General features: G+C 39.8%; 1 protein-coding gene across 4 annotated transcripts in view; it reads left to right on the forward strand.

Annotated features, from left to right (window-relative positions):
* The first annotated feature begins 880 nt into the window (after nucleotides 1-880).
* Nucleotides 881-15,049, forward strand: part of KHDRBS2 (KH RNA binding domain containing, signal transduction associated 2) — a 342,038-nt gene continuing 327,869 nt past the window's right edge. For all 4 annotated transcript variants that reach the window (XR_014881561.1, XR_014881559.1, XR_014881560.1 and 1 more), the window contains exon 1: nucleotides 881-1,268. Coding sequence is in view for 1 of the 4 variants with exons in the window: in XM_085217841.1 (XP_085073967.1) it covers nucleotides 1,178-1,268 (91 nt within the window). In the remaining 3 variants the exon portion in view is untranslated. The remainder of the gene's footprint in view (nucleotides 1,269-15,049) is intronic.

Below are 15,049 nucleotides of genomic sequence, written 5' to 3' on the forward strand. Positions count from 1 at the left end.
TTTTTTTTTCTTAACTACAAATATAGACCTTTTTAGCTGCATGACTGCTTTAATTCTGCACTGTTGGAGATATAGAGCTACTCCTGCAGGTGCAGCATGGAATTCCTCATCAGAGATAGTCCCTTCCTCTCTGGACCGCCAGACACCTACTGAGCACTCCCCAGCTATTCACAGCAGCCACAGGCAGACATTTTCAGTGCACTGCTTAAACAGCCGTGCCTGATTGCAGATTCTCTGATCACACCCTCAGGAAAGATGCAATCTCGCAGCCCCATGCTGCCGAGACGGAGCTCTGCCAGCCAAGCACCTCACCCATCCCGCCCGCGCCTTCTGGACGAAGGGCAGCGCCTGCCATGTGCGCTCAGCACCGCGGACAGCGCTCGCCCCTCATCTTCAGTACTACGGACAGCGCTCACCAGCCACTATAATGACACGAGAGTGAGGCGAGACACACGGACACGGACAGAGTCACAACAAGTGCATCCAGCCACAGCCGCTCCCACGCGGCCGCACACTCTTGGCCTCTGACAGACCAGCGCATGCACAGCCGCGAGCACACGCTCCCACAACGACGGAGAGACGACAACACAGCGCGAGCACGCGTGCACAAGCACGGGGGCCCCACGGAGCCGCAGGTGTGCACACAGCCACATAGCGAGACACACAGGCACGCGCAGCGCACACCTGCACGCACGATCTCACAGGCGCACGTACACGCAGCCCCTCTCTCTCGCCCCCCAGCCCGGCGCCCACCGCCCGGCGCCTCTCGCTGCTCACTAGCCAATAGCGGCGCGGAACTCCGGAGCGGGCCCCGCCCGAGGGGTTTCTCCACCAATGGGAGCAGCTCGGGGCCGTCCCGCCTCGCCCCGCCTCCCTTGTTAAGGCGGCCGGAGGGAGCGGGCCGCTCACTGGCAGGAGGGGGCCGGGACGTACGGTAGTGCGAGGCGCGGAGCGAGCCGCGCACGCCCCAGCCCCCGCCCCCCTGCGCGGCCGGGGGACGGCGGAGGCGGTGCCGGGGCGGGGAGCGCCCCCCGGACAGGGGAGGCCGGGCCGGGCGGCAGCTGCGAGCCGTGGGGTGCCGGGCGGGGCGGGCGCTGAGGAGGTGGCCGGAGGCGCGGAGCCAGCCGGCGGCCGCGCAGCCCGCCCCGGCTTGCCCAGGCGGCGCGGCCCCGAGGCGATGGAGCAGGAGAAGTACCTGCCCGAGCTGATGGCCGAGAAGGACAGCCTGGATCCCTCCTTTGTGCACGCCATGCGCCTCCTGGCCGACGGTAAGGCTCCGTTCCCGCCCGCCACCGTGCGTCTCTCCCTCCGCTCCCAGGCACCTTGCCCGGCAGCCGCCGGCTCGGGGTGGGCGCGGGGGCCACGCGTGGCCGTGGGTGCCGGGGTGCGGGTGGTGCCCACAGGTCGCCGGCGCAGCCCTCGGACCGCGCGCCACAGCCCCGCACAGCGCCGTTCGGCCCGGGGCCACCTCGCGGGGCTGTGCGCGCCGTAGAGGGACGCTCGGATCTCGTGTAACTCATTGCAGCTCACCTCTCGTGCTCAAGCAGTAAGGTGCGTACGGTAATGGTGTTACAGCGCTAGCAGAGCGCTGATTTACTTTGCTTCGCTGTGGTGGGTATTGGCTGCTTGTGGCTTATTGGTTTCATGATATGTTCCATCCAGGACACAATGATCTTCGCTTTGATTTCTGTAGAGATTTGGAATATGTTTCCTGTAACGTTTTGCATTATGCTTAATTCTGAATTCTGTGCTCTTTACTTTAGTCAAACTGGTTTGGAGAATCTTCAGAAAGTTTGTGATTTCTAATTTAGGTGGTTACTGAATGTAGGCCCTGTGGTGCAGCACTTCAGCACACATAAAAGTGTCATCCCCTAAGATGCTTGCAACACTTCCCAGTTTCCTGTAAAAATTCCCATTACGCTTAGGAAAAAAGTAGTGAAGATTGAATGCATGAATCCAAGCAAGCTGTGGAGTTGGTAAGTGAGACCAAGGCAAAAAAGTGTATGGATGGGCCTGTGAGGAAGTTGCCAGTTCAAATTACCCCCACTCAGGGAAGTGAATAATTTCCTAAGTTCTATTATGTCTTAGGGGCAATCATAACTATTTAAAACTCATTATGTTAGCAATAAGCATCTTTCCTTATGTCAGCAGCCTTTATATTGTCTTCCTTAAATACCTGTTTTATTGATTGGGAACAAATGTACTGAGTCCAGGTTTTGTCATAGCGCTCCTGCTTGGTCAGTTGGAAATTCAGGGTGAATAAAGACACATTCTATACATTTCTGTTATAGCTATCTCTCTGCAGAAGAGGCAGCTGCACTGCTTGTTTTGAGGTTGTTTTTTCTAATAAAAATAGAATGTATCTGTATTCCTTATAGGGGTGCATTTCTTGCACCTTGCAGTTTGATCTTTTCCCAGAGGGGGGAGGTATCTGCTGAGTATATGCATACGAGAGGCAGAAAAGGCACAAAGCATCACTGAAAGTGTGCAGAGTAAACTTTAAAAAACAAACAAACAAACAAAAAAATACCCACTACTGTGGGTATTTTTAGGACTCAGACCTAGGTGGAAAATGTATGCAGGACAACTCTGAGGTTGAGTACATGATTAGTTTTCTTTTTCCCTCTTAATAGACTGAGGTCTAAGTATATGTGAATTTTTAAAAGATGAAGGTGACTTGTCTGTGGAAACTGTAGGGAATGCTAATGTCAGATTCACACCAGATACCTGGCTTTATCCTTTGTAACCACCATCTGTCGAGCTTTCTAGAGATTTGTTTTGGAGACTGTCATGTTGAAACAGTTTCACTGAAGTGTGTAAGTAGTTGAGGAAATGAGAATGAAGGCATTGGATGCTGCTGGGTATAAATAGGAGGGAAATGTGTAGAACTGGCAGAATTTCTTTCGGATGCCAGAAGAAAACTGGTGCAACCACCTCTGTAATGCTTTATTTCTAGGATATATTGGCAATGAACTGATGCTTCCAGACTCTGGATTTCTATTATTTGAGAAGCATACGCAAGTAGCTGCATACATTACAATCACAGCCAAGTGTTGCTTTTGTGGTATTCTAAGCTGTTCTGATTGTCATTGGATTTTGTGTAAATTATGGAAGTGTAGCTTTGGCTTTCAGAGTTGAGAGCCTCTAGCTTTTGCTTTGACTTGAAAGTGCTGTGATTTTTCATGTCAGCTGTTAGAACCTGAGGTAGGGAGGCTGCCTGCTGTTGTGTAAAGCCACTGAAGGGCACACAGGCATTCCAGAAGTATGATTTCAACTTATGACACTGGTTTTCTTTATGAAGAGCTGACTTTTTCTTTCCCTGTAATATTTTGTTTGCTTTTTGTGTTTTGCTTTGCTTAATTTAAAAATAAATTACAGACATTGTTAATATGTAGGTCTGTGTCCTGCTGGTAGACTTGTGTTGGGTGCATATTTGAGTCAGTGGATATTTACTCCTTACCCATGAAGGGTGTACAGACATTTATTTTAGACTTTTACTAGAGCCTTCATTGTATATGTATGATAAAGCACACAAAAAAATGTTTTCTGTGGCAGTTAACTTATTTATCTATCAGACACTATAAAGAACCATGAGAAGGGGTATTGGTTCATCTAACATAAAGATTATGAAGTTATAAAACACAACTTGTCTAAAAATCGGAGGCAGCCCATGGTGGATGCTGAAAATGACCCCAGTTTCTTAATGACTAAGTTAATGCCTTAAGCAGAAGATACTTCATTCACCCCTGGGTCATTACCTTTTTTATATAGGAAATAGCTTCTGTGTGATTATTTCATCATTAGAAATGGAAAAGCCATTTATAAGCCTTCTATTAGGAGAACTTGTGAAGTGTGAATGGATGGTGATCATTTACCTCAGTTTGCATTAGTTTATTTGAAATTTTGCAAAAGGCATTGAGCGTTTATATTGATAGAATAATCTAGCCAGCAGTAAAACTGAAAGACATCTTTTAATGTAACTGTTAGATGCAAATCTAAAGAATAGGTAAATCTCTAGAGGGTTTTTCTGTATTATCTGTACAGATTTGTGAAGCAGGGTGTGTTTCTGCCTGAAAGAGATGGAAGAATCACACTTGTTTCACGGGTAGTTTTAAGTATGTTACTGTAAATTGGTTACACATGGTTATTTTCTTAGGTGAGATTGTGCTGCTTCTGGTAATGAGATGGGTCCCCACACTGGATCAGGGTAATATTTGTCCAGATGAGAGAAGTCAAAGTGCAGGGTGTTTTTCAGTAATACCTTTTGTGCGGAAATTGTTATGGTACAATCTCAAGCTCCAGCCAGAATTTAGATCCTTGCTGTTCTGGTGCTGTGTCCTCTTGTAGTCCCTAACAAGTGACTGATAAATATTATTTTTGCACGAATTTGATTATTATTATTATGTACGTAAAACAAGTGTATGACTTGAGCTGTGAAGATATGGGTACCAGAGAAATCTAGATCCTACAGTGACTTTGTGGTAATCAAAAGCTTTTGTTTTGTATTTTTATTTCTTTAATAAGACAAAGTATCCATCTAATTGTCTATATGTTCCTTGGGATAGAAAATTCTACTCTTGTATTTCTGGCTTTGAAATATCTTGCAAAATATTAAAGCCAGCTCTGCTTTGTAATGCAAACATAAAGGAAAAAGCCCTATTGGAAGGAGCTGGCCAAAGTAAGAGCGTCTCTCCCTATGGAAATATCAGCATTACTTGGGTAATGAGGTAGCTAATTTCTCTCTGTGTAGTGACAGTACAACTGACCTCAGGTTTACAGTTAGCATTCTGAAGGCAAAGAGTCAAGCCTTTAACTTTAATCTTAAGTCCCTAGATAATAAAATGTGGCGTAGCATAAATTTGTTAATCTTCTAGTCATGTCAGTTAAATTCATAGAGCTCGGTGTCATAAAGCTCTTTGTAGGACAGGCATAACTATTCAAAAGGTATATCATTACTTAGCCCTAATACTCAACTGACATTAGTATTGCCTTTTATTTAAGCCTGCAAAAATTGTTCTAGCTGATCTGAAAACTGCTGATGTAATGCAAACTCCTTTTGTCTTACGTTCAACTAATATTTTTGGCTTATGTTGAGCTCTGAATGTTTTGGACTCCTGGGGATGCATTTGCTTTTTTATGTAGGAGGGCAGATTTTATTCATAGCTGCACGTTCCTATTAAAAACCTAGGGGCAGAAATAAGGACACTTCATGTGAACTAACTTGTCTTCGCACTGTAAGAAATGAAGCTGATATCTGTTGCCCAAGATGTGACGTGCTGTTGATGAAACCTTTGACCTTCTGAAGTCAGCACTCTGATACTTTTTATTTAGCTTTCCATAGCAGACTACTTGTGAAAAAATATTTACAAATTTATTGGTTTACTGTCTAAACAAGTCTTTGGGTTAAAACAAGACTAATGTAAAATGCTAATGTAAACTCATACATTAATATTAATCTGTGAGCAGGCAGTTTTCTGTTTATTTTGTTTTTTTTTATGATGTCATAAGGTGAGAAGAAATCTGTGTTCACAAAATAGTTTATATTAATCATCATTTACTTTGCTGCCCCACGAAATACAGTGTGGATAGCTGGAAGGTTGACTTGGGAAATGCGCTTAGAAATGTTTAGAGCTTGTATTTTAGGAATGCGAGTTTCATTAGAAGCTAGATTTATATAGCTATCATTTGGATCTTATTCAATAAAAAAGGATAATATCAGTGCAAACCACAGATGAATACCAGCTACTTGTTTCTATAAAGCAGCAGTGTGCAGGTATCACAGATTTGATTCGAAGCTGACTGAAGTTAATGGGAATCTTTCTGTTGCCATTAGCAGGCTATCTTGCAGTCCTTATGTGATATGTTGACTGATGCAGCTAATATGTATGGAATAATGAAAAAGGATACTCCATCACTAGAATGTGCTGCTGACTTCAGAAATGAACGTGTACCAGTCTTGCAATGTTGTTTTTTTTTAAAAAAAAACGAATAGTTATTTTATTGTGATATGATTGCCTGGTGTGTCTTCATAATCTTAAGTGCTTTTTCCTTGCAGAATGCCTTACATCTGAATAGCAGAGGATAGCTGCATTTGGGGAGAACAAAATAACATACAATGTTAGGCTGAGTATAATAAAGTAACCTCTGCAAGTTTTTATTGACCTGCAGTAGTTAGTCACAAAATCTGGGCTTTCTTAAGGGAGGGAGGGGGGAAGACGTAATTCAAAAAAAATAAAAAATAAAAATCTCTTCCTTTCAGAGATCTGAAGCAGTTTAGAACCATTTGATCTACGATCTTAGAAAACATGTCCTTTGAAACACAGTAAATTCCTTTTCCATAGAAGGAACAATACTAATGCAATAACTAAAGGCTAGATTCTGCTACCCTTGTGTGAAAAGAGTGCTTCTCCCTTGAAATGGCACTATTTAAATCAGTGCAGCTGCTTAAGGCGCAGTTCAGCGTGAGTAGCAGAATGTAGTACCAGCTGTTTTAGAGAAGGTCAAAGGCATTTGCTGAGGCTTTTCTGGATAGCCATATCCTCATCAGTTCTCCATCCTGCACTGCTTTTTTTGGCAGCATGAATGTTTTGCTTGTAGAAGAGTAGCTTTATTTGTTGTGAGAATTCTTTTAGGAAATTTATTTCCTTATTTATATCTCCTCAGAGGCACCTGCTGTATTGTCCATTTTTCTTCCTTTGTGCCTTAATATAGATGCTATTTAAAGCTTAAGAAATTGATTATATTAGCAGCTGGTATTGCCAAGGGAAGATGGAATAGCTGGGTAGCTGAATAAAAAAAAAAAGTTAACTGTTAACTTACCAAGCATTTGATTTACCTGCCTAATGTGTGGAATAGAGTGGCCATCCGTAACCAGGAGGTGGCATGGTTGGGCTCCGCATGCCAAAACAGCCTCAGATCCCAGCACCTTTTGAGAAAGAAACCATCTGACCCATCAGGCGTGCCCTGTCCTCGTGCACTGGATGCATGCTTTTCTTGTTTCAATATTGTACAGGCAATATGGACTGGTAACTAGATCTGGTGTGACAGGCTAGCCTATCTACAAAATCTGGCATATCAGCAGTGAACAGTGCATAAGACTCCTAAGAAAGGCCAACATATGTACATGAAAATTAATACATCTATTTATCTAGTCCACTGAGTAATGCTATAAAAGTAGTTGAACAGTTCCTTCGTGATGTCTGAGGAGAGAAGGTTTCAGCTCAAAAACTGAGGCGTTGGGTCTTGTTTCTGAATGCATAGATGCTGCTGTTGTGTAGTTCCTGTCTCATCTTTAATAAAATAGGAGCACATCATGCCTACTTGTATGCAGCAGCGGGACCTTGACCTAGAGACACTGCCTCAATAAAGAGATGTTTTCCTGACCTGTGGGTCACTACAGTTGTCCTGCATTTCAGTTCAGGGTAAGTGTGCCTTTTTAAAAACAAACATTTCGTAACTTTTTCAATTCAGTCTTTTCTTCAACAAGCTACTGAATGTGAAGAAAAAAAAAATGTCCTCACAGCTGACCTCAGTATATATGTTTAAGTAGTGTTGAGAAAAAGGTTTTGAGACATTAGTATAGAGCTTACATGCCAGAAAATAGCCAGGTTTATAGGCTGATCTTGCCTGAGAAGTGTGAAAGTATGTTCATCTTTTGTTCCTATTGCATTTTTCCATCCTTTGATGGGTGATATACAAGAGGGTAAGGCTTAGTGCTTCATGTTTTTACTTGGGTAGATACTGATAGGACAAGGTGGAATGGTTTTAAGCCCATGGAGGGAAGGTTTAGATTGGTTGGATGTCAGGGGGAAGTTCTTTACTATGAGAGTGGTGAGTACTGATACAGGCTGCCCAGAGAGGTTGTGGATGCCCTATCTCTGGAGGTGTTCAAGGCCAGATTGGATGGGGCCCTGGCCAACCTGGTCTAATACCAGATCTGGAGCTTGGTGGCTCTGCTTGTGGCAGGAGGGGCTGGAACTTGCTGATCCTTGGGGTCCCAAGCCATTCTGAGTTTCTATGATGTCAGAATAAGCGTGGAGCTGGACAGCTTTTAAAGTGGTGTAAAACGTAATGGTCTTTGGCCATATAAGCAAGTAAAAACTATGGGGGTGGATCAGACAACTGAAATACCTTAATGCAGATTAAAGCTCTGAGGTGTGTACATGGTGTTTGATTTTTCCTTCTACCATATGTTTTCAATGAATATCTTTTAAAACTTTCCTTTGGAAGTTGAAAACTAATGCTGATTTTCAGTCTAATCCTTCAGGCTTCTGAATGAAAATAGCTGTGTAAGAATTGTATATTACTACTTCTCAAATGAAATGTTTTTTAAATTTTCTGGCAAAAAAATAAACCTGGTTGTTACAGTCCTCTGGAAATCTTGTAATATTTTAGTTAGAATTCTGCTGGAGCTGAGTACAGCTATTTCTTTATCTTAAAAGATCTTCTGTAGTGGAGCTAATAAAAACTACGAAGAAAAATTTTCTAAGGCTGTCAGCAAATTAAACAAACATCAACAACTTCCAAGCGTAATTTATGACTGTCCTTTATTTCCAAGTTTTTCTGCTAAAATGGATTTGTTTTTTAGTTTGAGTACTGAAGGTTAATCAAGAAATACAATAATGCTAACATAGAAGATGGATCATCAGTATTTAAATAAGTGGACAAAATGTTTTGATACTCACATGACTGCATATAATGCAACATGCTCTCTTTAAAAATGTCAAGTGTGTTGCTGGTAGTGAGCATTTCAGTTCTTTTTGGGTTAGCATGATCTGAAACCTAAAAGACACAGGGTGGGTCACTGCTGCCCTTTGAATTTCTCTGCACCTGCTCCAGTGTGCATCAACAGAATGACAAACTGAGACTAGAGTAAAGGTTACACCTAAAGATGTAAAATTTGGAAGATTTTGATTTATAAAATACTTTGTGATCTGAAGGTTGTGGGTTTTGGACTAAGTAGTTTTTTTTTACGCTAGTATGCAAAGTCTCTACTTTATAATCAGGAGTTTTCATCTCAGCTTTTCACTTGGAAGAAAAATATTCCTGCTACTTCTGTTTGCAGAAACAGTTTGGGTATGCAAATTGGTTTGGGCAGTAATGTCTTCAGCAAGAACAAAAGTAGGACTCAGCTAATGCCTCATAACTGGTTAACTTCCAAAGAGCAGTACTGGGAATGAGAGGATAAAATGGTTCCCTTGAGAAGTTTGAACTCAGGGGGGAAAAACAAACAAACAAAAAAACACCCCCCCTTTGACAATAACCCCTTTCTTAATTTTCTCAGGATTTCAAATACATGTTTTCCAAAGCTTTTTTGAGTGTTTGAAGTTAAAAGAATTTTCTGTGAATCAGTCCCTACTCTGCGTATGTTTCAAAAATGGCTTTTTAATATTATAAGACTTCTTCTTTACTCTTGCAGAGTAGATTTTTATGCTCCATATTTCTGAATGTTAGAATGCTCATGTCTCTGGTATTTCTAACTGAGCAATTTCTAGCATTTTCTTTGAGATTACGGTAAGCACTTCTTGGTGCTGTCTGGGAATTGTGCCATATGTTCTCCATGGTCAGGGAGTTAACTTTGTAGCTGGGAAAGAGACTTGATTTTTTTTTTTTTTCCCTCCCAAAATTCTTGGGACTGTGTGATTTGATACAACTGTGAAGAGGAATCTGCGACTTCACAATTTGCTTCTAAAACACGTTATTCCATACCTGTACTGAACTAAGCAGCACCAAACCCTTAAGTGACTTACTGGCTTCTGTGTTGACATTTGGAGAGTACATTAAGGACTGATAATCTAAAGGAGAACTGCAAGGAGCCTTTTTCTCTTGCTGTGCTCGAATAGTTGTTCATTAGGAAAAGTGAGAGTTAATTTTGGATGAATGACTGTGTGCAAGGGACTGTAGAGCTGTCAAGAGTTTTATGCTTGCAGTGATCTCACTGATATCTGTATGTAGCCTAGTAGGCTTTATTTCCAGCATCATTTGAAAATCTGAAAGAATATCTTTCTCATGTGTAGATCAAGCTAAATGTATGAGAGTATATCCATGCTACATTTCTATTTTTTTTTTTACAATCAAATTCATCAATGGAAAGTAATCTGCTGTGCTTAGTTTTGGTGTTATTTGTACACTTCTCTGATCCTTCACATGGCTATTTAATGACAAGATTGTTCTGTCTCTGCAAATAAGCTATTGTGGAATGTTGTGTAGCTTAGTTTGGGCTCTTCCAAATGTTGTGCTGCTGCTCTTATTGGGGTGGGTGGTTTGCTTTTTGCTTCCTGCAGATGGTATAGCACCAACAGAGTGGGTTGCAAGATGTTCTGAAGAATGTTTTAGTGATCAGTGGAAAAGGAAAGTGATCCTCAGGTAAGCAGACAGTGTCAGAAAGTAGTTTGGTCACTGTTTTTCATCCAGAAGGGTTATCAGGTTTTATTGTAGTTTATACACACAGACCACCTGTTCCAGCATTAAAACACTTTTTCTTCCATGCAGTCTATGTGTAACTTGAAATGATATGTCAGGTGCAGGGGAACTGAGCTTTTATGCTGCTACCAAGATTTTGAGATAATGCTTTTATTATAAGGGTGATGTAAGCTATGTGCTGCTTGGCATGGATAGGAGATCTTATTAGGGAGCGGAAATGGACATTCTTGATTTAAACACTGAGTATGAGCTTGATTTGATTCTGCAACCATATAAACACAAAGAAGTGCTGTGTTGTTGATATCAGTTTCGACTTAATTTACTTTTGACTACAACCTTCTACTTCTTGAGCCTCTTTCCTTTCTCGTGGCTTTTAAAGTTTTATGAATCATGAAGGAGGGGAGGAAAGAAACACAAAATGAGGGAAAGGTAGAAAAAGGAGAGAAAAGCAATGGATGATCAGAAGGGTATGAGAAAAGGGAGTAGTGGTATGGAGAAGAAAATCAATGAAGAACTAAATTCTGATTTAATAGGTATAAATTGTTCAGCTACTTTAGCTGAAAAAACTGATGAAAGCTAGAAATCTCCAACCTTTGAACTTCAGCAAGGGCTTCTGGAAGCTTTCAATTAAGTTTTAATCAATTGAAATGGATAGCTAAAAGTAGCTGCTGATAAGCATTTTCAAATCCTTATCCATTTAAGAAATTATAATAAGGTTCAAGTCTTTCTGAAAAGCTTCTGTGAACAATTATCATTTTGATAGTGTTGTGTTTCCTGTGTTTAAAGACACTGTTGGTGACTCTGCCATATATAATTATATTATGCAGTAAGTAAACACAACAATATTTCACAGTGATGTTCCTAATTTTATACTAAACAGCAACTGAGCTTTTCCTTGTAACATTTTTAGTTGTCTTGAAGTACCACTTAGTGAAGCTGTACTGCCCATCTCTGAGCACCTCCTCGTCTTGCATGTGCCTAAATGTAGCTTTCAGGAGGATCTGTTCCATGATAATGAAAATTTTGGGACTGACTTTTTTTTCCCCCTTAAAAGGCTATAGAATTTATAGTAGGTGGCAGCGTATCATTTATATATGCTCTAGTCATCCATAGAAGAACATAAATCACTCCAGGGTGTATTGATTCTTTTCCTATTAAAATATATTTACTTAATATAATATTGGACAAGTGCATTGTCTTGTGGAAAATTCTTCACTTCTGTTATTTAATTATTGATACCTGTAGGCCTTTGTGCATACCCCAGTATGGAATGTATGATTCAGTGTAACAATGCTAATTCTCTGAAAAGATTTATTTCTGTAAGAATATGATCATATTGAGTGATTATATTGGAAGAAGTGTTCAACTGGGGTCTGAGGAGCAACCTTTGCAGTGAGGTAAGAAACAAATTTTCCTGTGTTTAAAAACTACTTGTAATTAATAACAACTTTAAATGAAATTGCTTTGAGGTGATAAAACAGCTTCATGCTAATAATATAAAAATTGTACAAAGCAGTGGGTTAAAGGGGTCATGATTGACAATTCTGATATCAGAATGCTTTGAAGTGGTGTGAATTTTTGTTTTACTGACATACCTGGTGAAAGAAAACGGTTATTTCAAGTACTTTGTATTTTTAAATTTGTGGACTAACGGAAATTTCAGGTAAAATGTCTTACTTCCTGCTGATAGCACTGACATTTGTGGATAAGCACAGCTTATATCTTGTTTGAGGCATGCGTGTGACTCCAGTACTGTTTCCTCTAATTGCTTTGGCCAGTCTACCTGTTGGAATATATTGCTGCTCTTCCCACTCATTGTTATTTTTTTGGCAATTTCAGGATTCCTGTCCTTCAAAACTTTCTTATATTCATTGCATACACTGGGAAATACTGAGTTCTAGCAAAGTCTAGGAGTGTTGGAATCAAATAGGACAGTATTTAAGCTATTAAATGTCAAATAAAAACGAGTTCAGATTTTACTTAGCCCAGAACAGAATAATATAGTAAGAAAGCCTGAAGCTTTCTCGTAAGAAGTAATAGGAACAACCTGAAATTTGTCAAAAAGATATCACCAAAATTCCTGGGAAGGAAAACTGATTCACTGGTGAACTTCTTCACTTGGTAAGAAGTTTATAACTGAATACAGAAGCTGAATGCACAGAGTTTGTGCTTGAAAGTAAAAACTGCTAAACTGAATTAGGACTCTGCAGTGAAATGGCTAATGTATGCTAAGTTGCTATTATGGGTAGCACTTCCCATAGCTAACAACTCTTTGAGGAAATTTGGTTCAGATCACCATCACACTGGGGATAGAATTTAAAAGGACTGTTTTCTAAAAACATTGCTCTGTACAGTGGATTTCCTGTTTTTCTGAAGTTAATTTTCTACTGGAATCTTTCAGTGTTTGATCTGTTTCCATTTATACATTGCAGTACTTTGATTTTTTAAAAGAAAATTTATATAGAGTGAAAAGGGTGAATTTTCACTTTGTGCTGATTTCTTAGTCTGTAGTAGTGTTTCACAGGGAAAACAGGCTGAGCCATACTTGCATGTTACAGTCTTTCTTCCTTTGAGTTTTTGTTACTCAAGCGTAAATGTGAATATATTATAGAAAGTATATTCATGTCAACTGAGACAGGTTATGTTGAATGAATTTTGATTACAGCTAACATCAAGTCTTTCCACCCATCCTTCAAATTCTACTGTTAGAAATAAAAAAAATAACGTTTCCATATTAGATTTCTTTACAAAATTTCTTAGATATTTCAGTTTAAATGTTTTTAAATTCTGTATCAATTAAACAAATTACATATTTTTACATGGGCATCTAGAATTATTGATCAATTTATTTTGGATCAATTTGTACAACAGTAAAGCTGAGAAATATTTACATATTCAGTACAAAATATGTTAAATTTTGATTGAAGTTAAATGGTGCTAATTTTTATTTAGTTCTTTACAAGTTTCACAGAATGGCCACGGTTGGAAGGGACCTCAAGGATCATGAATCTCCAACCCACCTGCCACATCCAGGGCCACCAACCTCCACATTCAATACTAGACCAAATATATATATGATATATATATATAGTTTCCAGAAACTATAAGAGTGGTCCTTAGTTTGGCAGAAAATGGGGAAAAAAGCCAAAATCCTGTTGGGTCCTGATGATGTTATGTGACTGGTATGCATACACTAGCATTTCCTAAATACTGATACACCACTATGCTTACCTCTGCATCTATGTAGATGTCAGACATTTTTTTTCTGAAAAATAGTAGTAAAATAGAAAAAAACAGAATTTCAGAGATGGATAGCTGAGGTATGGAGAGATTAAATTTCTTGCACAGAGTTGCAGAGGTAATCTGTGATGAGGATGAGAACTGCTTGTGCATCTCCTGAGTCCCCCTTAATTTCCTTTTCTTTGAAAAAAAAAAAACAAGGTAAAGAATTTTCTTGTTATCCCATTTCTTTTGAGGAAGACTCCATTCTGAAATGTAGTAGAAAAGCAGAGAGGCATGGGCTATTGAAAACAGCTATGACAGGAATGAAATTTTAGTAGAAAATAGCATGAATGAAAAGAAGTTAAGATATTAGAGGTTTATTTTTCCTATGTGCTACTCAATTGAAAGTGACAGAGCGATCTCCAAAAATACATTCTTGACTCCTGATTCTATTCAAAGGAAGTTTCTGGAGTCCCTGCCAACAGGTTGAGAGAGGCAGAGGATAAGAGCTTAACTTTTTTAATACAATAAAGCCTTTCCAATATCTAGCAAAATAATATTAAATAATGAAATCTTTTCCTTACGTGTGAAAATTACATAATTGTTTTCTTTCTTACAGATTTTTGTTAAATAAAACACTGTTCTGTAAAAAGCAAGCTTGGTTAACTGTGAGACTGCTGACAGCATCTGTATTATGTGGCCTCTGCTTGCAGCTGCAGTTTGGGCAGTGAGCTCCCACTGATATTAAGATGACTTGAGAATCTGAAAGATTATAATGAAAGTGTCTTAGAGCTGATCACTTGCCAAGCAGTAAATTTTTGAACTTTTTTTCCAGTGTCTTTTTTTTTTTTAATTAATTCAGCACTGGGAAACAGAATTTCAATCACACTCTGCAGTAAAAATTTGTGTTGTTTGTCCTAGAAGCTTTCAGTCTGGGTAACAGCTGACTATCTATTTCTCGCCTTGGGGAAAAAAAAAATAAAATAAAGTAAAACAGTCTCTTGGCCTGTGGTATTCCATGAGGTACTCTTTGATCTGGCTGACAAATGGCCCTCTGGAATTTAGTCCTTCATTTAAATGCTGAGTAGTGCAAATGTCATTACAAGCCTGTGACCTCTGAGTTCTGAAATTTCCCTCATCTCACGGTTTAAAGTTTTATAGCCTGAGGTGAGTGGACTGAGAAAAATGTTTAATCTCGAGGCATGTCACAGTACTACCAAGATAAAAATCCAACCCTTAGAGTTATTCTGAAAGAAAACCAGTGTCATTTTGTAATAACAATTTATTGGAGACCTTTAAAAATAATTATCTTGTTAATCTCTGTTCAGTGATTTTTAAATGCCTGGAATTAGTAATCTTGTATCACAGGTTTATTTTTGGATCCCTGCTTACCTTAGAGCTATCA

The sequence above is a fragment of the Meleagris gallopavo genome, chromosome 2 (assembly GCF_905368555.1).
Source record: "Meleagris gallopavo chromosome 2, MGAL_WU_HG_1.1, whole genome shotgun sequence".
In the NCBI taxonomy this organism is placed as follows: domain Eukaryota; kingdom Metazoa; phylum Chordata; class Aves; order Galliformes; family Phasianidae; genus Meleagris; species Meleagris gallopavo.